We start from the raw sequence: 20,856 nt of genomic DNA, 5'->3' as shown, positions 1-20,856 counted from the left end.
GGAAGTTGTTTTTCACAAACCATTTGTCCTCATGGCCTTTGATAATCACTGTCCATGATGTTACTTTGATATGAGGAATAATAACCATTCTTCTTTTCAGTAGTGAGATGGGTGCTAATGGCATTGTCAGGTTGGTCATTTTTGCAAGCCTTGTTCTCAGGATTATTTCTAAAACTTGGTGTTAATGGCATTGAAGATATCTTTGAAGTAAGGAATCATGTTTATGGGTTTGGATTTTTGATAAACTGGGTTGCTGATTCCTCATGAAGAGTAAAGAACAAGAAATGCCAACTCACATTGACTCTTAGAGCCTGATTATCACTTAGCAGCATATTGAAAGTATTTTTTCCCTCTAAGTGTGGTAGCTGGTGCAGGGAAGAGGAGGTATTTTAATGGCAATTCTCATGAAGCAGAAGCAGTTGGTGCTGTTGGCCTTTGGCATGGCACTGGCCTCCCAACTTCCATGTTTAACCCTATATAATACATTCTTCACACAGCAGTTAAAATAGTTTTGAGTAAATCGGATGATGTCATTCATCTGCTTAAAACTTTTAATTGCTTCCCATTGTGTGGAGAGTAAAATCCAAGCTTCTTAATGGAGACAGTAGACTTTCTGCCTCTCTCCTTTCATAGTACTCTACTTTCTAGACTTTTTTGTGTGCTTTCTAAAATGCCAAGCTCTCTCCTGTCTTAGATCTTTTGTAGTTCCATCCTGTAGTTCACTTCCCCAGATTGTTTGATGGCTGGTTTCTTACCCTCTGGACCAACAGCCCCTGTTTATTTACTCCATGGCTCTAATTTGTTTACTTTCATGACAGCAGGACATTTAGGTGCTCAACAGATATTTATTAAGTGAAGGGAAGGAGAAAGCAGGGAAGAAGAGAAGCCCTAAGGAGTCTGAGCATTTCTGATGGAGTGGGAGCCACCGTCAAGGAGGTTCCCATTGGAAAATTGGGGTCTTATAAAGATTTTTGAGGGTTGCAAGGGGAAGGGCAAAGGCAAAGCTCTTCCTGAATGTGCAGCTTTCTAATAAGCCTTGTCTCTAACCAGTACTGCCCTCATCCTCCCCTTCACCTGAGAATGTTGGCAGGTCATAGTTCCTGTATATCAACTTTTGAAAGAAATGACATATTGGATACATGTTTTTGTCTGCCCAGTACCCCATCTTTTTTAGTAATAACTCCCAACCGAGCATGTAATCCAAGATAGACCAATTGTAGCACCTCACTCCCTTTCCAAGGCAGTGGCTCTCAGGCTTCAGTGTGCATCAGATCTACCTGGAGGACTTGTTCAGGTGGTTCGGCCTCACCCCTGCATCAGGGGGAGGGGGGCTGATAATTTGCATTTCCAACAAACTCCCTGATATCTAATGCTGATCTGGGGAACCACTGGCCTAAGGGATGGACATTCAAGCCAAGTCAGACTAATCAGAGTCCTTATCTGCGGATTTTTCATACTGGAGGTAGGAAAAGGAGCCCTTTTCTTGTCACAAAGCTGTAAGGATGTAAGGTCTGAACTGCCACGCAGAGAAGTCAGTTCAAGAGAATAAATCTAACACAAGAGCAAAGCCAAGAGATGGAGAAGGCCTAATGGATGCACTAGAGCCATTGATTCAGTCATCCCCAAGGCCAAACTCACCACTGCCTTCCCACAGTATGTGTGGACCAATACATTTACCTTCTTAATATACTAAGGACTGTGCTGGGCTATTTGCTTAGTTGATTTCTTTTTATTCTCAGCAGCCCTGTAAAGCAGTTGGTATTGGCCCCATTTTATAGAAGAATAAACTGATTCTCAAAGCAGCAGAATAATTTGAATTCAGTCTGTACTTTTATCCACTATGATCCCGTGTAATTAATAGAATTTAAAGTTGCTATTTTTAGTAGATCAGGCTTTTCTCTTATGAATTTGCTCACCACCTCTTTTCCATAGATAGTTGTCTGAAAGTCACCTTTAGCCCAAGGGTGACAGATTTCTGGCCCATGGGCCACTTTGACCCACAGGTGTCATATGTTTGGCCAGCCAGCACTCTTAGGTGCTTAAACTTAAAATTCTAAGAGTGTCTTCAGCATCATATGCTTCCCAGTTTGTCAGTGTTCCTACCTCTTATTGTCTTACACCAAACCTCTTCTAGCATATGGTTTGGACTCAAGCCTCAGTCCAGGCCTGAGCCTCTGCATCTGTTCACTTCCCTTCTCTGGAGTAGCTGACTGGAACTCTACCTATCCAGCTGGGGATTAGATCATGCCTTTTCCTTCAACATCCTGATGATTTTATGAGCAATATGGTTGCTTAAGGATTGTCTTTATCCAAGATAGACCCTGTCCCTACCTCATGATGCCAAGTGCCACAGGGGAACCGTGCCACACAGGCATATGCTCCGTGTGCTCCAAGCCAAGGATTTCTAGTGTTTGAGTTTCCAGCCAGTACCTTTTCCATACTTAACAGTGGCCCAAGAGTCAATGTTAAGTCAGATCCGACTTTAAGCTGATAATTTGAAAGCTTGACCAGCAGTTCAGGAAAGCATGAGCTTTATAGTTCAGCTGCCTGACTTCAAATATTTCTGATGCATAATAGCTGTGTGGTCTTAGGCAAGTTATTTAACCTATTCTCAGTTTTCTCATCTGTAAAATGGCAATAATAGCTCCACTTCAAATGTAAAGTACTTAGAATCACAACTGGTAAATTGCACTTAATATTAGCTAGTATTATTCCACCAAGAGCATATGGTATCTGGTGTTATGAAGTGCGTGTTCGGGACGTGAAGAAAAACAAAACCATCCTATCCAGTCATCTGTGAGGTGTTAGCTGTGATGTGTCTGATTAAACTTGAATGTCAGCTTTTAGAAGTCCATAGCGATCTTCTGTAATTGCATGTCTTACCAAAGTAAGGGCTCTATTATATTTTGTCACTTAAGAGCTGACTAGACAGTAGAAGCAACTCATAGATTGCTTACTTCGAAATGGATTTTTCAAGCCCCTAAACGAGGCTCCTTGTTTGTGGACTAACTTACCCTGTTGGACAGTGATGAACTTTCTACCAGATTTCCACAGAGCTGTGTACTTTCCAACCTTGGAAAGCTGCATCTGAGGGCGAGGGTGAGAAGTTCCCATTTGCTGCTTGGTTTTCAGAATCCAGGCACCTCTCACTTATTACTGAATTAGTGTGATGGTGCTAAGGACATAAGAAAACCGTTGAAAAGGCACGCTGTTGGGCTTTGAATTAGAAGCAGAGAAGAAGACTGTTGTCCACTCCCTATTATCTTAGAAGAGATAAACTTGGGAGTAACTCCAGAGAAAAGTGTCTTTGGATTTTATTCCCTCGTTGAATGATTCAGGCACTCAGCAGGCTGGGCCTTTTTAAAATCCTCCTGATGCTCCCTTCAGTTGCTGGGAATCTCCCACCTGGACCTCAGCCTAGTGTTTGGTTGGCGTTGGCCTTTTAGGGTCCTGGCTTTGCTGTCAGGTCGTGGCTTTTTTGCTGTGAATGACGACAGCTGTCTTGGAAACACTCCCATTCTGACTTGAGAGATAAGGAATAGGGAATCCTGCCAACATATGGGAGAGCTGATAGGGACCAGCACAGTGCTGGAAGCTACCCTGCCAGTCCAAGGCCTGGGACCAGTGAGAGGCAGAGGTAGACTTTCTGTAGCCAAGAGCCTATTCAGAGCATGTTACACAGTTGCTGCTTCCTAACAACTGAGTTCCTCTGTGTGGCACAGGATTCAGACTTTCCCCAAATGAGGATTATTTGCTCTCTGGGTGTCCTGGGAGGAAGGCTATCATCACTTCTGGTAAGTAGCCTGGTGGCACAAGGCTTTGACAAAAGGTAGGGAGGTATATATCTGTTGCCTCTTTTTGGAGATGAAAGCCCAGAAACAGACTTGACCAGAATTAGAATCAGAACTGTTGACAGCAGCAAAGAGCCTTAATCTAGTCCAAATTACTAATTTTTAGAGGGTCCATGACTTTCCCAAGGTCACTCTGAAAGGCAGTAGCAAAACAAGGACTAGAATTCAGGTCTCCTTATTTCTAGGCCAAGACTCTCCTCACCTGATCAGGTGCCTCTCCAGGGCAGATGTGCTGGAAAGGTCTGCAGTGTTAGAGAAGCAATGACCAGAAATGGCTCAAGACGCAATGAGAAGCCCATGACAGAATTTTCACCTTCAGAGGCCTCTGCACAAGGATATGGTGGTGTCAGACACCCAGCATTTTCAGCTTCACATACATTTTTTGTTTGTTTTTGGCCACGCCACTCGGCTTGCGGGATCTTAGTTCCCCCACCAGGGGTTGAACCTGGGCCACGGCAGTAAAAGCGCTGAGTCCTGACCACTGGACCACCAGGGAACTCCCTCACATACATGTTTTTGATGGACTAGCTCAAGCTGCAGGTAGGATAAAGGAGACAAAAGTCATAGCCAGACTGCAGCCAGAGGTGAAGGTGACAGAGGCTAATTAATGAAGCCCAGCAGGAAATAGCAACAACTAGGAAACCATCCTGGCATAAAAATTTAAGAATAAAAGCACCTAAAATGAACATTGAGATGAAAGTGTTTTGTAAACGGCAATTTTGCAAATTATATGTTTGGTATCCTGTGACCGGCGCTGCTTTTATACTTCAATAGGTAGCATTCTAATATGTGAGGGAGGACAACAGGCCACCTTCATTCAGCAGCCTGGCTCTAGTTCACCCCTTTCACCTGCCCTGCCCAACAACCTGGAAGTAGGCTGGGCTCCCAGCATTCAGGCTGTGGAGGAGAGAGAGCTTGCAAAGGACTTGCCCTCTGTGGAAAGCATTCTTTTGTCTAGTTCTAACAAAATAAATAAGGAATCTTCCTTTCATAGCATTTCTGCTATGACAGTACACTAAATAAGTGCAAAAGAGGATCTTGGATGAGGGTTTTCGGCTTTGTTTTCCTAATGAGAATATGCTTTACCTAAAACCCATAACTTCATTCAGCATCAGTCACAGGAAGCTTGGTTGTATATTAATAGATTAAACCACCTGGCTTCTGGCAAATGCTAAAAAGTGTTTGCTAAGTACAGCAGGCTGGAAGACTGGAAAAGTTATCTTGTGGTTCTTCCTTTACAGAAACTGCATTCATGTGTTTGAGGAATCACATTTTCACAGATGAATATTGTTACCAGGAAAATGGTTAAGTTGAAGTATGCTGTTAGATTGTGAATGGTAAAACTTGGTGTTTGTTGGTCACCGAACTTGAGTCCTCACTTTTAACAGTCCCACTGGGTGCAAATTCAGATGCTTTTAGGCGCCAGAAAGATTATAAGTGTTGAAAAGAGCCTCTACTCAGCTCCAACTGATTGTTGCCTTGTGGGAATGAGGCCCAATATTGCCAGATTATTAAAATAAGATGCCAGAAACCAGATTTATTTGTGAAATCTCCCCATTTTAAAATGTTAGTAACTTATTCTAAAAATTTTAAAACATTATGTTGGCTAAATAAAACATGCCTGAGCCATATGACTCCTGATTCAAACTTTCTGCCCAGCCTAAGAATTCAAGCAACAACATATTTTACTGAAATAGATGTTGCATGATCTCTTAAGTGTATAAGTTTTATTACTTAAATATATCTTTTCTCTTAACTGAAAAATCTGAAACAAACAGGCCAAGAATAACCATTCTGTTTCTAAGAAAAATGCTGTCAGTAAATAAGTGTACCTCGAAGGGAAGTACAGAAGATTTTTATGTTTCATAAATCATTCCCAGTGGTTTCAATTTGGCATATAGCAGACTGGTGTCTGAGAAACTTTACCTGCCAAACTTCTTGGCTTTGGCACAGAAAGGGCCACAGGGCTCCCCCTTCCTTCAGGCCTCGGTATCACTATTCCTTAGTGGTGAAGATTGATTTTTTTTTTTTTTCTACAGATGGACTCAAAATTATCTCACTAAAAAGACGTGTTTGTTTGATTTTTTTTAAATTGGAAAGTTGTTACAAAGGGAGTGTAAGAAGTAAGTAAGGTAGTGGGAGTGTGTGAAACCTCTACGTCCAACCCCCAGAAACCTCGAAGCCTGTGGTGCAGATCTTCCTTTGGGTCCTTCCAGCCCTGGAAGCTGAGACCTCGCTGAAGTCTGAAAAGCACTTTGGCCCTTGGCATCATAGATTTACCTCCACATCAGTATGGGTTAAAACAATGATTTACAGGTGGTTGGTTGGTAGTTTTTTCCAAAGCCAACTTTGATCCCATCAATGTATTTCTAAGGAAAATGTAAACAACTGTTTATACATTCTCTTAAACATCACAGTGAAAAACAAGTACCCGTATATGTGATAGGGCAGGCAGAGGGCTCCAGCTACTCTGTCCTTGGCAAAGGCCCTTGGCCACACTGGTGAAAATGCCAGCTTCGCTTCTGCACAGATACCTATGTTGTGTCATCGCACTGGAGCACCGGTGGACCCCAACGGCAGGGCAGGGGGAGGGGATCTTTTTGAAATGTTTCCAGGAGCTCTCTGTCCAGCTGACTCTGTCTTCCAGCCTGGGAATGCTGCACAAAACTACAAGGGCATTGATGAAACCACGGATCTGTTGCCATTCTCTAGGGAAGACTTGGCTTGGAGTGTGGCTGCCTGGATTCGAAAATGTGTCCTTGATTCCATGGAATAATTCTTATAATTTTGCCTGGAAGAAACCACAGAATCAGACACATGAGGCTGCTCCAGGAAGTGCTTTTCCTTTAGTCTGAACTGTGGGAGCCCACTAGCCAAGGAACATTTTTAGAGACTTAGATCCTTACCTCTGTCTAAAGAAAGAGTTGGGCCCTGACTAATAGGGATTACCTGTTATCATGCCCTCTGGTGCCACTCTTGGTCCTGTTGTTGGGTCCCTGAGCTTGAAGGAGTGGTTTCAAGAGGTAGATCCAAGGGCTGGAAGGCAGGAGACCTGCATCTTCACACCAGCCCTGCAGCTGGCTTGTGGTGTGACCCTGGGTAACAGTCCCTGATGCTGGGATTTCAATTCCTCATTGGTAAATTGAGGAAGAAGCCTCCCTACGCCAGGTGAGAGCTGGGTTCCCCAGCGACATGGGCCCAGCCTCTGGGCTGCCTATACTGCCTTTGCCAGCACCCTCCTCCCTCACTGCTGCCTGGCCTCCTCTGCCCATACCCTGCACTTATGGGGAACAAAGGACAGACCAAGGCCAATCACGCCTTACTTGGCAGTTTCCAAGAGTTTGACAGCCTCTTCATTTCTGCCTTGCTCCATAAACAGCAGGGCCAGCTCCAGCAGGGCATTTGGGATCAAGTAGTGGTCATATTTAATCCTCTTTTCGCTGCAGGACAGAGGAAAACATGGCTTGCAGGCTCTGCTCTTGAGACATCCTTCAGGCACGTCCTTCAGACTCCTCCCGAGCCTCTTCCGAATAGGAGGATCCAACTCATGGTCTCGTGGGGTTTTCTGACCTGAATTCCAATTTGGGAGGGTTCCCGCTGCCTAGCCCGAGGAGGGCTTAAGGTCCGCAGCAAAGCCTTCCGATCCTCTGCACCTGGGGCCCCAAGTCCCTGACAACCTGTGGCTCATGTATGTCCTTAGTTAGCCCACCCCCACCTCAGTCCCCAACCCCCCCTTTATTTCATCTGCAACCCTTTCCCTCTACAGCCTCACCCAGGCAGGGAAGGACCTGACCACTGTCACCCAACCTCAGGTGTCTTTCCTGTGTCCAGGCATTTGCACATGCTCTACCTACTCCACTGAAAACTCCTCCTTCCTTGCTTTCTCTGCCTGGTAAACTTCCCAATTTAAGTGGCATCCCTGGAAAGCCTTTCCTGGTATCTAGCATTAGGTTTAGTTCCCTCCTCCTGGCACCTGCTGTCCTCTGCTTTCCTCTAGCACAGCCCTCACCGTACCAGATTGAGCTGCCTGTAGCTGTCTGTCTCTCTCTAACATCTGCACTCCCCAAGGGCAGAGTTGATAAATTACAAACTCCAGGGGGCACCATTCACACGAAACTCATTGCGGAGGGGCTCCTGTAGTTGGGCAATCTGGGCCCTAGAGGACAACGTGGGAAAGATCTGTGCCCAGCGAGGGTCCTGGCACAGGATAGACACTAGTACATGTGGAGCAAGTAGGGGTAGTCCAGAGTCAGGCACTGTGCATGTGTGCATGAGGAAAGAGAAACCCAGAAAATACTGCCCTGGAGCCGCGGGCCCAGCAGCAGGCCATCTGGAGCGGGAGCAACCACAGAGGCACTTACTTGGCAGAGATGCTCCTGAAATTCTCCTCGGCCTCCTGGACACGGCCCAGATATTTCAGACACAGGCCTTTCAGCAGCTTCACCAAGCACTCATCATCCACTGAGTACTCATTCTCTGAGAATAGGGGAGTGAGGGAAGACGACAGGTTTGTTCATTTTTTCAGCAGTTACTCATGGAGCCCCTACTCTGTGCTGGGCCCTGGGGAGACAGAGGCGGCTCACACATGGTCCCCATCCTCAGGGAGCTCACATCTGGGGAGGAAAGACAGATACTGAGACGATGACAATACAGTGATACCAGGACTGATTGAAGGAAGCCCGGGGGTTGTGGGAGCCCAGAAGAGGCCCTGACCCTACCTGGGGGACAAGGGACAGCTTCTTGGAGGAGCTGCCACTGAAGCTCAGTCTGGAAAGGCAAAGGACAATTACCAGGGTAGAGAAGTGAGGAAGGACATTTTTGGTAGAGGGAATCTTCAACTGTAAAGACCTGTGGTCTGACCCAGCCTGGCAGGTTCAAGGGCCTGCGGGTAGTCACCTGGGCCCTTTTCCAGCAACTCTTCAGCCTTGGTGATAATCTCAAGTATCCCATCTGTGAGTTCCGGCTGCTTCCCAATCACAGCGTAGCCATTCCAAATGTACATCATTTCCTGGGGGCAGGGGAGCAAGTCAGTCCCAGGTTTCCTCCCCAGTGGGGCCTCAAGTTTCCCCATCTGTAAAATGGGTAGCTCAGATCAGAGGATCACTAAAGGCCCTTCTAACTCTAGAAGTCTCAGCCCAGCCTTGACAAGTCTCAGCCCAGCCTTTGAAGCTGTGGACTTGAGGGAGTTAGGGGGAGTCTTATCTCTTACTTATTATTGAGCTCTCTCCTTACGCCAGTGAGAATTTAAGATGGACGCGTATTCTCACTCTTCTACTCATAGCTGCCGATAGTTTTCAGTTACTTTTCTGCTCATGGCTTCCTGGGGCACTACTCTGCTCTCTCCCAATCTCTCTGTGTCCCAACTCTTCCCATTCTTTGAGGACCAGGTCATGCCCCACACTCTCCAGGGAGTCCTCCTCCTTGCTCCAGCTAATAGGGCCTCCTATACTGGAGGAACCATAACTTACTTAAGCACTTCAGGAGCTTAAGACCATGTTACCTTCGCTCCTATTTTGCCAAGGCACTGAGCTTGAGTATCCATCTATGAAACATATCTGATTCCTTTTTTTGCCTTAACTGCCAGGAAGTTCAGAATACTAAATTAAATTTTCATTCTAGTAATTCTGTTAGCTTAGATTAGCATTTCCTAAACTATCAAACCAGGCAATGGATGTGAAAGTGATTTGTATACATAAAGTTCTAGAAAGACTTTTGTCATGGCTTTTGTTATGTTCCAGGGAGGAATTTTAAGTTTAGACAAGGTTTTATCAAATTGCTATATGGTCTCAAGTTAGCAAGTGTTCCATTAAAAGATTGTTCTTTGGCCAAATAAGTTAGGGAAAAACTGCATCTTCAAGCTTCTCCTTGGAGACCTACCATGCAGATTAGCATATAAAGGCTCCAAGAAGGTCTACAGTATATAAACTTTGTTTAGGCCAGTCTTTCCCAAATGTATTTAATCACAGAAATCATTTTATGCACAAATAGCATTTTGCAGATTATAGTTTTCGAAATTCTCCCCTAAATTTCTGATATAGTTGCTTCCCCTGCCCTTCCTTACAACATATGCCCCCATTTGATAATAGCTTTACTGTATATTTTAAACTGTAAAATAGCTCAAATTTTATTTAAAGCTATTCAGGATACGAGCTCTAAATAAATTCTACATAAATATTGAACTTTTTGATTTCTGAAGTGTTTAACATGTTTTATCAGCTGATTCTCATAACTGCCCTATGAAATGGGCAAGGAATATATTATTATTTACATTAAGGGAAAGGGGACCCTACACAGGGTCACACAATTAGTGAATAGCAGAGCCAGGTCTCTGAAGCAGCACCCTTTCTACCTTTCTGGCTGCCTTATTATTTGAATAACAAGGACTCTTAACAAACTAGAAACTTCTCTGATGCCTGCTCAAATCATGCATGGAATTAGCATCAAAACCGTGGTTCAGAATATGGGCTCTGGAACCAGACTACCTGGGTTCAAATTCTGGCTAACTCACTAGCTATGGGACTTGGACAAGTTATTTCATTTTTCTACTTATATCTTATCTACTTACTAGATATTTTATCTTCTTACTTATCTATTAGGCCTTATTATCTCCTTTTCTGTAAAATGGAGATGCCACCAGCACCTACTAAGAGGGTTGTTGTGAGGATCAAATGAGGCCATAGGCAATGGGTATAAGGAGCCTTGAACACAGCAAGTGCCCAATAACAATGCCAGCAATTGCTGTTATTTCAGAGTTGACTGTAATATAACATGGTCCCAGCCTCAGAAAATCTTGGTCCAGTGAAGGCGGGACAGTGTAAACAACAAGACAGAAACAGGGTGGAAACACAAACAGCCGAGGGATGCCTCTGCCTGGGAACAGGGGTGCGGGGCTGTCTGGGGGGGCTGCTCTCTCTGCCTTGAGGTGCCTGCAGCCGACTCACCTGTCTCCCCACCCCCATCCCTAGTAGACCAGTGCTTTCTCAGAGGTTGAGGCAGGCTGGAGCTCATCTGTGTCCCCCACCCAGTCCCAGGTGAATTGTGAAATCCTCTCCAGGCCCCTGAGGCATGAGGTCTTCTTCCCTCATCCACTTCCCCCGGGGTCAGTGGCTATATCCCTGGCTCTCAGCTCATCCCCACAATCCCAAACTGGAGTTCAGGGCCAGTCAAGACCCTCCTACCCACCAGAGCAGGGATGGGCAATGAGATAGGTTTGGGGGAGAGGTAGCGTCTGGACTTCCGGATGGCAAACTTCTCTGTGGGTAGAGATTTCCCAGCAATCTTGAGTTTCAGGCCCGGCACAGCTCTGTGGAAGAGATGAGGAGGGTGGGGAGAGGGCGAGAAAATGCTGGAAAGGACAGAGTCCCCAGCCTGCCCAGCCTCTGCTTGGCCCCTCTCTGGGCCTCCGTTTCCCCATCTACATGATGAGAGCGTTGGACTCGCAGCCTGTGGCTCTGGCCTTATTTCACGGGCCCTGCCCAAGACCCGAGCACTTCCTGGGGCCAGGCAAGGGGCTGCCCTGCAGCAGCAGGCAGAGGCGAGAATGTACACAAACCCCCCAGGCCTGCTCTGCCTTTTAGTTGTCCCTCTCTGCTCCCAGCCCCCATTTCCTAAGGGCCCAGCAGAAGTCTGACCCTACTTTCACAGAGGAGATTAAAACTCATAAAGGGAAGGACCTGCCCAAGACCACACAGCACAAACCTTTCATTAACTTTGGCCACGTGAGTTGTGGCCTCCTCAGCTGTTCCCAAGGGTACAGTAAAATGTGGTATGCAGCTGGGCAAGCCTCCACATCTGGGGCCTCACCCACCCAGCTCCGCCTTACCCTCGATCTCTGCCACAATCATGGGGGTATGGCTGTGACCTTCAGACCTGAGCTGTCCAGGCCCAGCAAACAGCTGGACCTAGTTGTGAGGTCCCCCACCAAACACCTCCCCTGCTTATTCACTGTGCAACCGCTCTGGGCCTGCTTTCTCATCCCTCAAATGGAGACGACGATATGAAAGGGAGAAGTCGTTACCCCCAAATATCCTTCTTTGGCATAAAGATTATTTTAGGCTGATTCTTTTTAAGAAACAGCAGACACACAAAAAGCTCTGAAAACCTAGTAGAAGTTACCTTTTTGTACGAGACATTAACATTATAAGGGAAATCTCCATTTGTAAGGTTATCTCTCTCTGTACCAGGAAGAGGAGGATAACTAAATCTCTAGAAACTTATCAATGGAGAAGGCAGAGACAAATCTGCGTAACAACCATATACCCTCTTTTACCTGAAAACCTCCCACAACTGGCTCCCTATCCCCCCAAATCTTCTTTTGCCCTTTAGCTGGAGATGGCACTTAAGGTAATGGCTCGGGCCATTTCAGAGAGTTAACTCAGTTTTCCTGAGTCTCTCCCATGTATACAGGAGTTATTAAACTTCTGTTTGCTTTTCTCCTGTTAATCTTATTATGAGGGTCTCAGCCAAGAACCTAGAAGGATGGAGAAAAAATTACTCTTCCTCCCCCACAGATTCTTACCCTCACAGATCTTCTGGAAGAGTTACATAAGATGGAGACACAAAGTCACTCAGTAAATGATAAACACCCTGTGACTGTGACAGCCCAGGAAGCTAGGGTTACCTAGCATGTTGCATGTTGGGGCCAACCCTGACTGGAGGAACGCCCTAGGCTCCATCCTCAGCCTGCCATGGCTGAGCCCTGCTCTAGGCCCTTCGCAGAAGGCAAACACAGTAGTGCAGATAAGAATAAAAACAGCCATTTATTGGCTCCAGGCCCTACCCCAGGCTCTTTAAATCTATTCTCTATTTGATTTGCAAAACAACACTGCAAAGGCAGAGGTTGTTATTCCCATTTTACAGATCCTGAAATTGTCCAAGGTGACACAGCTAACAAATGGCAGAGGCTAGATTTTATCCTGTTTATGTGATTCCAGCTCTGCTTTTCTCAGTGGATCAGGTGTACTCAGCAGAAGGAAGCTCTCTGGACCTCAGTGTCCACATCTGTCCTACACTCCAGGTGAAAGAGGTTCAGTGGAAAGAATGTTGACAAAACCACTTTTGTGAAAGAAAACCTCTGAATGGATTCAAAGGGCTCTCACCAGCGGCAGCAGGAGGCGCCGGCAGCGATGGGAGGGAAGGACAGGCACGTGGGGTGACTGTGGGGGAGTGTCGGGGAGGCGACAACCCCACCACCTCCCTCTGCTCAGGCTGGCTGTGGGCAGGGCCTGCGATGGGCTGCAACGGTCGGACCCACCTAAACAACTCCACTTCGTCATCCCCGAATGGCTTGTAGTCCTCCTTCCCAAACATGCTGAGGTAGGCGGCCTTCATGTAGATGTAGGTGGCCTGTGTGAGGCAGAGCAACAGTCAGGTGTGAGCAACCCGCCCTCCAATCACAGTCCTGAACTGGCACCAGTACCTTACTGGAACCTCACTATGGCCCAGCATAGTAGCTGACATTATATTATCCCCAAGCCCCAGGGGAGAAACTGGGCAAGGAAGCCGAAGCAGCTTGAGGATTTGAGCTAGGAGTTAAATCCACGATGGGCCATGTCTAAGCAGCTGCCCCTCTCCACTCCGAAGCAGCAGGGCAGACGCAAGCAACTAGAGGATGCACGGGGTGGTGCTGAGGACAGGATGGAGACACAAAGACGGGGCAGCATGGGCTTCAGGGAAGCAGCCACTTCAGACTGGGCCCTTGAAGGCCAATGGGAAGATTCACAGAGACAGAAAAAGGATCTTCCAGGCAAGGGGAACAGCCTGATCAAAGCCAGGGAGGGCAGAGATGTGTGTACGTAGGATACAAATCACTAGCATAAAGCATGGGATGTGTACAAGAAGAGGTGTGAGGCCAGAAGAATGAGCAGGGCCCTGGGTCAGGGCTCAGCTCAGGGCTCCTTGGTGAAACTACCTTGCTGTGTGCCAGGCACTCTACATACATCACCTCACTTGATCCCAAAGACAATGCCAGAAAGGAATCCATACCCCACCTCTACTTCCTGGGACAGCAGAGCTGCTAGGAGCAGAGCTGGGAGCGACCCCAGGTTTGTGTGGCTTCAAGGGTCTGCCCACTGGATCCACAGCCGCCACTGACAGCTGCCACAACCCCACCCCAAAGATCCATCCCCGAAAGCCGCTCCCCTTTGCCTGAAGTCCAGTGCCAGGGGAGTCTGGCTCTGTGCTGCCCTCCAGTGGCCAAGTCTTGAACCACAGCTCCTGCCACCTGGGGCAGCTACCCAGCAAACAAGTGTAGCGGGTGGAGGAGGAAAGGGAGCAGGACATTCTGGAGTCTAGTCTTAGGAGAAGGTGGGACGCAACCTCCACCTGGGAGCCCCACCCATGCTGAAGCCCAGGGCTACTCCCAGTTCCAGTCTGCCCTCAGCACCGAAGTCTGCCCTTCCCAACATGAGGAAAAGCTGGTCTTTGTCGGGTGTGCTGAGAAGAAGCTCCCCTCTGTGAAATCTGTTCCCCATTCCTTCTTTAACCTCCCAGTGTCATCTGTGCCTTCTCCCCCTCCCCGGCCCTAGTAGTGAGCCACCAAGCCCTCATGATTTTACCTCCTATATAGCTCCTAAATCCCACTGGCCTTGCCCTAGCCCTCACCTCAATTATTGCACAAGCCTCCACTGCATCTCCCTGCTCCGGGCCACCAGGGATGTCTTTCTACTGCCCTAGTCCACACGGTTTCCTAACCGATCTCTTGCTCCCCCTCCTGCCCCTGCAAGCCATTTTCCACACCACCTGCCGCTCTGACCTTTCAGAATCAGATCACATCAGTCCCTCCTAAACATCATCTCACGGTATCCCATCACACTTAGGAGAACATCCAAATTCCCGGTCACGGCCTGCGAGACCCTGTGCAGTCCGCCCCGTTCCCTCTCCAGTTCCCCTCCACTGTTGCCCCCTCACTCATATCACTCTAGCCACACTGGCCTCCGGGCTGTTTCCAGAACACATCAACTCACGGCTTCAGCTTCCTCCCCCACTTGCCCTAATATCTACCAATGCCCTCTGCCTGGACTGTTCTTCACGGAGATGTCCACACGGCTCGCCTCTTCACTCCATTCTGGTGTCTTCTCAGACAGGCCTCCCCTGACCACACTGTTCATCACGCCCTGCACCCGCACCTTACCCGATTTTTCTTCATCGCACTTCCTGGAACCTGACGTTATGTTACACTGTACATCATCTATTTGTGTGTTTCCTGTCTCTCTCTCTCTTCCCACTAGAACATGAGCCTTGAGGGGATCTTTGCTCGGTTCATTTGCGTATGTCCTGCCCTAGAACAGGAGGCGGCGTGTGAGCGTGCCCAGCGACTGCAGGAGGGATTTCTTAAAAGCACGAATCTAAGCCACAAGCATGGGCTCCCCCACTGTCAGACTGAAGCCCAAACAGCCACTCAGGGCCCTTGTGACCTGCTTTTCTGGCTCCTCCTCTTCTGGCCACTCTTCCCCATCCCTCCTTGAACTCACCTCAGGCCTTTGCCTGTGCTGTCCCTCTGCCTGGGATGCCATTGTCCTTTCTCTGCCAGGCTCGTCTGCTGGCTTCCTCTAAGAGCCTTCTCCTCCTCCCCCCGGACAGCGCACCCTCACTGAGTCCACAGGAATTAGGATGGACGCAGTGACCTAGAGTTGTGAGACCCATGGACATGCAAGTTACCAGGGGATGTTATGGGGCCACACTGATGGAAAACTGCAGCCACCTTCCCTGATGGGACTCCTGTCTCCCAGAGTTATCTGTTTGCCTATTGAGTCCACATATTTATTTTGCTGGATTATTCTACCAGGCTCTGGGATATCAGACAGTCCTTGTCCTCAAGAAGCTTACAGCGAGTGGCTTAGAGGGGAATGGTCCCTCCACAGTCCCTCTGCACTCCCACCCACAAACCCTACGCCCCTGCAGTTCTCTCGGTTTGGGGAGAGAACTTCCACTTCCTCCACTCTGCCACCCTAATTCCTCCTCCTTCGAGGTTCAGTTCAGACATCTCCTTTTCCAGAAGCCTTCCTTGTGCCCTTGGCTGGGCCGCCCAGGGATGCCTCAGAGCTCCCCTCAGATCCCCCGTCACAGCACTGAGCACACAGTTGGCACCATCTGGTTTCTGCTCACCCAAGCTGCGAGCACTGCGGGAAACGCGACGGGCCCAAAGGGACGACTCGGCATAGCACAGGCAGAGAAGAATGCTGAGCAGAGGGACCGGCACGTATGGCAGTGGCCACAGGCCAACCTCCTAGAGCTGGAAGTTGGTGGACTCTGGTGACCAAGTGCTGGAGATTAGGGATGAATGAAGCCCCAGAACTCGGGGTGCCACAACCCCTACTTTCACAGGAAACCCTTCTGAGGAAAGCGTTGCAGAGAAAGAGGGGCTGACCACCCCAAAGTCACAGAGCTGGAGACTGAGCCGACTCAGGAAGCCAGACTTCCTGACACCTGGGAGGCCTCGTCCTCCCTCTGCTCCGCACAGCGGCCGTGTGGCCACCCCAGGTCTCTCCTTCCCAGGGTAGGTGGGCCCAGCTGCCTGCCCCACTTCACAAGAAGGATTCTAGGTCACTTTAGTTTAAAAAGGTTCCCCGAGGCTGTGTTGGGAGTGGGAGGTGAGGAGGAATGAATGCTGGGCCCACAGGGCCTGGGCTTGAGGAAGTCCTTCAACAGGAGGCTGGTTTCAGGGCAAGCTGGGCCTCCCTGGGAGGACTTGAGGAGCAAGGGAAAAGCAGAGGCCTTTGAGTCACACAGAACTGTCTTCAAATCCAGTGTCTGTCAGCAACAGCTGTGTGGCCCAGGAAAGTCACACGCCCTAAGCCTCAGTGTCCCTCATGTGCCTGATGGAGACGACGCCTGGGCACACAGGGCTCCGAGAGAGCCCACTCCTCCTGCCAGCCCCACCTGCCCACAGCCGGAGAGTTCCCTTTCAGCTTGGGCCCCGGGTAGGCGGACTGAAAAGGGACTTTCATGCAGAGGTGGGGGAGAGATGAGAAATAGGGATTTAAGGTCACTGAGACACAAGTGCTATGGTTTTGACACTACCAGATGCTCTGTGATGATCTAGATGACTCTAAGACCCTTGGTTCAGAAGTCTGTGCTATCGTTACTATGATGGTAACGCCTGATACTTATTCCATCACTTACCATGATGTTATAAGCTATAAGATGCTGTGCTGAGCATCTGTTTTGCTTCGTTTTGCCTACATGGCATCTCTTTAATGCCCACCCCCATCCACACTTATTCTGGGGCATTACCTCATTTTTCTTCTGGGGAACCACCCATCTCCTACTCCCAATCCATGAGGGGTCCTCCCACCCCTGTTTCCAGGCATTGACTTGTGATCTATGCCAGACCAATGAGGCTCTATCTATTCAACTCTGGTTGAAACCAAAGGGAAGATGTGAGTTAGGGGCAGGCAGCCCGTAGCCACCCTGCTGGCACATGGAGAGAACCTGCCTGTACGGCAAAGATGTCATAGAGGAGAGCACAGTCCCAGGTGGAAAAAACAAGCCCAGACGACATAATTTGAATTCCTGCATTCAGCCCTACCTGAAGTCAGATGTGCCTAGAATTTTCAGTTATATGAACCACTGAGCCTTTTGTGTTTACACCCGCATAGTCAGGTACTATGTCCACTAGCTCCATGTGACTTTTTACATTTAAATTAGTTAAAATGGAATAAAATTGAAAACATCCAGTTTCCCAATTGCAGTAGGCACATTTTGAGTGCTTGGTGTGCACGTATGGCTAGGGGCTACCACATTGGACAGTGCAGAAATAGAGCATTTCCGGGACTTCCCTGGTGGCGCAGTGGTTAAGAATCCGCCTGCCAATGCAGGGCACACGGATTCGAGCCCTGGTCTGGGAAGATCCCACATGCCGCAGAGCAGCTAAGCCCGTGCGCCACAACTACTGAGCCTGCATGCCACAACTACTGAGCCCACATGCCACAACTACTGAAGCCCACGCACCTAGAGCCCGTGCTCCGCAACAAGAGAAACCACTGCAATGAGAAGCCCGCACACCGCAACGAAGAGCAGCCCCCGCTCGCCGCAGCTAGAGAAAGACCGTGCATAGCAACGAAGACCCAACGCAGCCAAAAATAAATTAATAAATTAATTTTAAAAAAAGAAATAGAGCATTTCCACGGTAATGGAAAGTTCTGTTGGGCGACACTCACATAGACCATGTGAGTCACAACACACACTTCTGTCCCTTGTGACTAAAAATCTCGACACACTGTAGTTCTAAAGGTCATCTGTTCCTCATGGTCTTTAGTTTCTTCCAACCCTGAGGCCTAGTAGAATTTGTGGTTTTGGTTCAATTCCAGCTGAGACATCTGCGTTCAGTTAGGGGTTTGGCCCTTGCTCTGGGGGCTCATGGCCAGTCTGGGTTGGCCTGGTCCCCCCGTGCCCCCAGCACATGGTGTCAGCCCACCTTGGACCAGGAGTTCTCCTTGCTGAGCAGGTCTGCGTAGAAGTAGGCCATCTTCCACTGGCCCTTGTAGGTGAAGCACCACATCAGCTCCCAGTAGCACATGTGGTGGAACTGCTTCCAGTGCTGCTGGGCCTCGCAGCACTCCTCGAACCTCCGGATGGCCTGTGGGCACCTGCCGGTCAGCTTCGGTGGGCGACCCCTGGCCCGCCCCCACCCCGCTCTCTGCACCCTCTGTCCCCACCCAGCTCCACAGTAGCCCCAGCCTCCTGCCGTGCACAGCGGCCCAGCCCTGTGCCAGGCTCGGGGAGGGGGCGAGGGGCAGCATCGGGGAGACAGGAGTTGTGGCCTCCAGTCCTGGTTCTACCGCCTAAGTCTTACACGACCTTGGGCCCAGTTATTGCCCCTCCTGGGGACTCTGGTCTTGCAGCACAAAATGAAAGGGTGGGACAGAGCTATAATGGAGGGATAACAGGCAGTGGAAAGTGCTAATATTAAAGTGATATAATAACGTCTATGCCTCAGAGCAAACTCCAAAGGTTCCAGAAGCTCCCATGAAGTGACCTGGACCTGGGGCATCTGTCCTGCTGCCTGAGGAACCACAGCCAGGACCAGCAGGAGACGCCAGAACTCCAGGTCACGGAGTCCGTCCTGGGCCTTGGCTTAATGCTGGGGATTCTGCCCGGACCGTGACCCTCCCCCCTCTCACCCCTTCGACGGCTCCCTCCCAGCTACAGAGCCCAGACTCCTTAGCCAGACCCTCAAGGTGCCCGCTTCACCCCCTGGCACCAGGTTCCAGCCTGTCGCCCTGCCCTGGACAGCGGGTCTTCCCACCTCTCTGCCTCACTCAAGGATGCCGCAGCCCTCCATCTCCCGTTCAAATCCTACTCACCACAAATGCCAACTCCTCCCTCGTCTTCCCAGACTGTCTCAGTCAGAAGTGCCTCTCCTGCCCCCGCTCTCTCGTAAGTCCTCTCTCGGGGCCCTCCTCCCAGTCTGCCCTGTCCCCGAGTTCGTCTGTGTGTATCTGTGTTTTCCTACTGGCCTGGGAGACCCGAGGGCCCTCCAGCACTGGCTCCGACCCCCATTACTCACCGCGTCAACATTGCCTTTAATGGCTTCAATCCGCCCCGCAAAGAACAGGAAGATGGCGCCCTGCAACAACACGCATGTGGGTCCGTGTGGGCCCACAAGGCACACGTCGGCTGGGAGTATCTGCCAGGAGGTAGGGCTCACCTTAGGGTATCGCTTCAGGTAGGGTCTCAAGAGCTTCTCTGCCTCCGCGATGTTGACGTTCCCAGTGCCTGAAGGAGGTGGGGGGACAATAGGACACGTCACCATCCTCCCTGGTGATCCTCCTCCCAGCAACCTACCAGGGGCTTCTCAGGGTCTCCGCTCCCCCTCTATGAAATGGGATGATAACTCTTCTATCTCCAGGGTGATGTGAGGATTGAATTAGACAGCACAGCCTACAGCATCCTCACACCCTCTCTGAGGTGGGCATGACCCACCCCCATTTCACAGATGAGAAAACTGGGGCTGGAACCCAGTCACACTGTGAGGAAGCGAGTGGCCTGCAGGCCAGGCCCCAGGACAGTTGACTCGGCTCTGCTGTTTCTGGTTTCAGTGCCTCATGCCCAGTCCTGGGGGCCCAAGCAGGGTCTGCAGCCCCTTGCCCTCTCACCCGCTGCCCTTAGAGCCAACCAAAGCCCAGAGGCCCCAGCACTCGCCCCGAGCACGCTCCTACCGAGCACAAAGGTGAGGAAGGTGTGGTAGCACAGCAGCAGCATGACACAGAGCACGGCGCGGAAGCTGTGCCCCGATGCCCCCTCCTCCAGCTGCAGCAGCCCGTAGTCCTGGAGGAAAGACGGGGACTGGCTGAGGCCAGCAAGGCCTGAGCTCCCCAGGGTCCACCACGGGACCCAGGGAGGTGGGGAGGGGCCTGGGAAGTCACGGGACAGGTGTGAGGGCAACGCTGCCACAGAAGGGACCAGAGAGTGCTGGGCTCCGAGTCTGGAGCCCTGGAGGCCGGGTCAGCTGCTCCCAGGCTGTGCAACCTCGAACAAGGGGCTGCCCCTCTCAGTGCCTCAGCCATCTTCCTGAGGGCAGGGGACACCGCTGCCACAGCCAGGGCAAAGGCGTGGGTGTCCCCTACCTCCTCAATAGCCCCTTCCCCATTCCCCCCTTTATTCACTTGCTCAGTCCCCACAGTGGGCACCAAGGCCATGAGCAGCCCCAAGTCTGGTGGGGGAGTAGGAATGACAAGGAGGCAGATACTCCTAACCACAGGCTCAGGGCACAGACAGGGCTTTCGTAAGATTGCTCAGTTCTTGTAGTATTAATTGTTATGATTATGTTCTTATCGTGTCACATAATATGGGTTTTCTGTGTAGTAATGTTTCCTTTAAATAAATTTAAGTAAAAAATATGAATCACATTTGAGAAAAATGATACATAAGTAATAATATAGAGGTGTGTGGACATGGCAAAAATCAGGAAGGGCCGGAGAAAGTCCAAGTTGGAGAAACATTGACCTCCTGTAAAAAAAAAAAAAAAAAAGCCCCTTGTTTTACAAAAAAAGAGGCCCAGAGG

General features: G+C 49.5%; 1 protein-coding gene across 10 annotated transcripts in view; it reads right to left on the bottom strand.

The window, feature by feature from the left end:
- Nucleotides 1–5,921: 5,921 nt before the first annotated feature.
- The window catches only part of TTC39A (tetratricopeptide repeat domain 39A), a 51,108-nt gene continuing 36,173 nt past the window's right edge, over nucleotides 5,922–20,856 (bottom strand). For 6 of the 10 annotated variants that reach the window (XM_082429829.1, XM_082429833.1, XM_082429831.1 and 3 more), the window contains 10 exons: nucleotides 20,012–20,120; nucleotides 19,501–19,568; nucleotides 19,360–19,419; nucleotides 18,268–18,429; nucleotides 13,105–13,196; nucleotides 11,034–11,154; nucleotides 8,748–8,859; nucleotides 8,213–8,327; nucleotides 7,175–7,291; nucleotides 5,922–6,642 (listed from right to left, as the gene is read on the bottom strand). In XM_082429829.1, coding sequence (XP_082285955.1) covers nucleotides 6,519–6,642; nucleotides 7,175–7,291; nucleotides 8,213–8,327; nucleotides 8,748–8,859; nucleotides 11,034–11,154; nucleotides 13,105–13,196; nucleotides 18,268–18,429; nucleotides 19,360–19,419; nucleotides 19,501–19,568; nucleotides 20,012–20,120 — 1,080 coding nt within the window. In that variant the 3' untranslated portion in view covers nucleotides 5,922–6,518. The other 4 variants (XM_082429836.1, XM_082429837.1, XM_082429835.1 and 1 more) reach the window with 4 other exon arrangements.

This window comes from Balaenoptera physalus (assembly GCF_965194825.1).
Source record: "Balaenoptera physalus genome assembly, chromosome: 1".
NCBI classification, from domain to species: domain Eukaryota; kingdom Metazoa; phylum Chordata; class Mammalia; order Artiodactyla; family Balaenopteridae; genus Balaenoptera; species Balaenoptera physalus.
The sequence above is the reverse complement of the archived record's forward strand: the minus strand, read 5'-3'. Positions and strand labels throughout refer to the sequence as shown.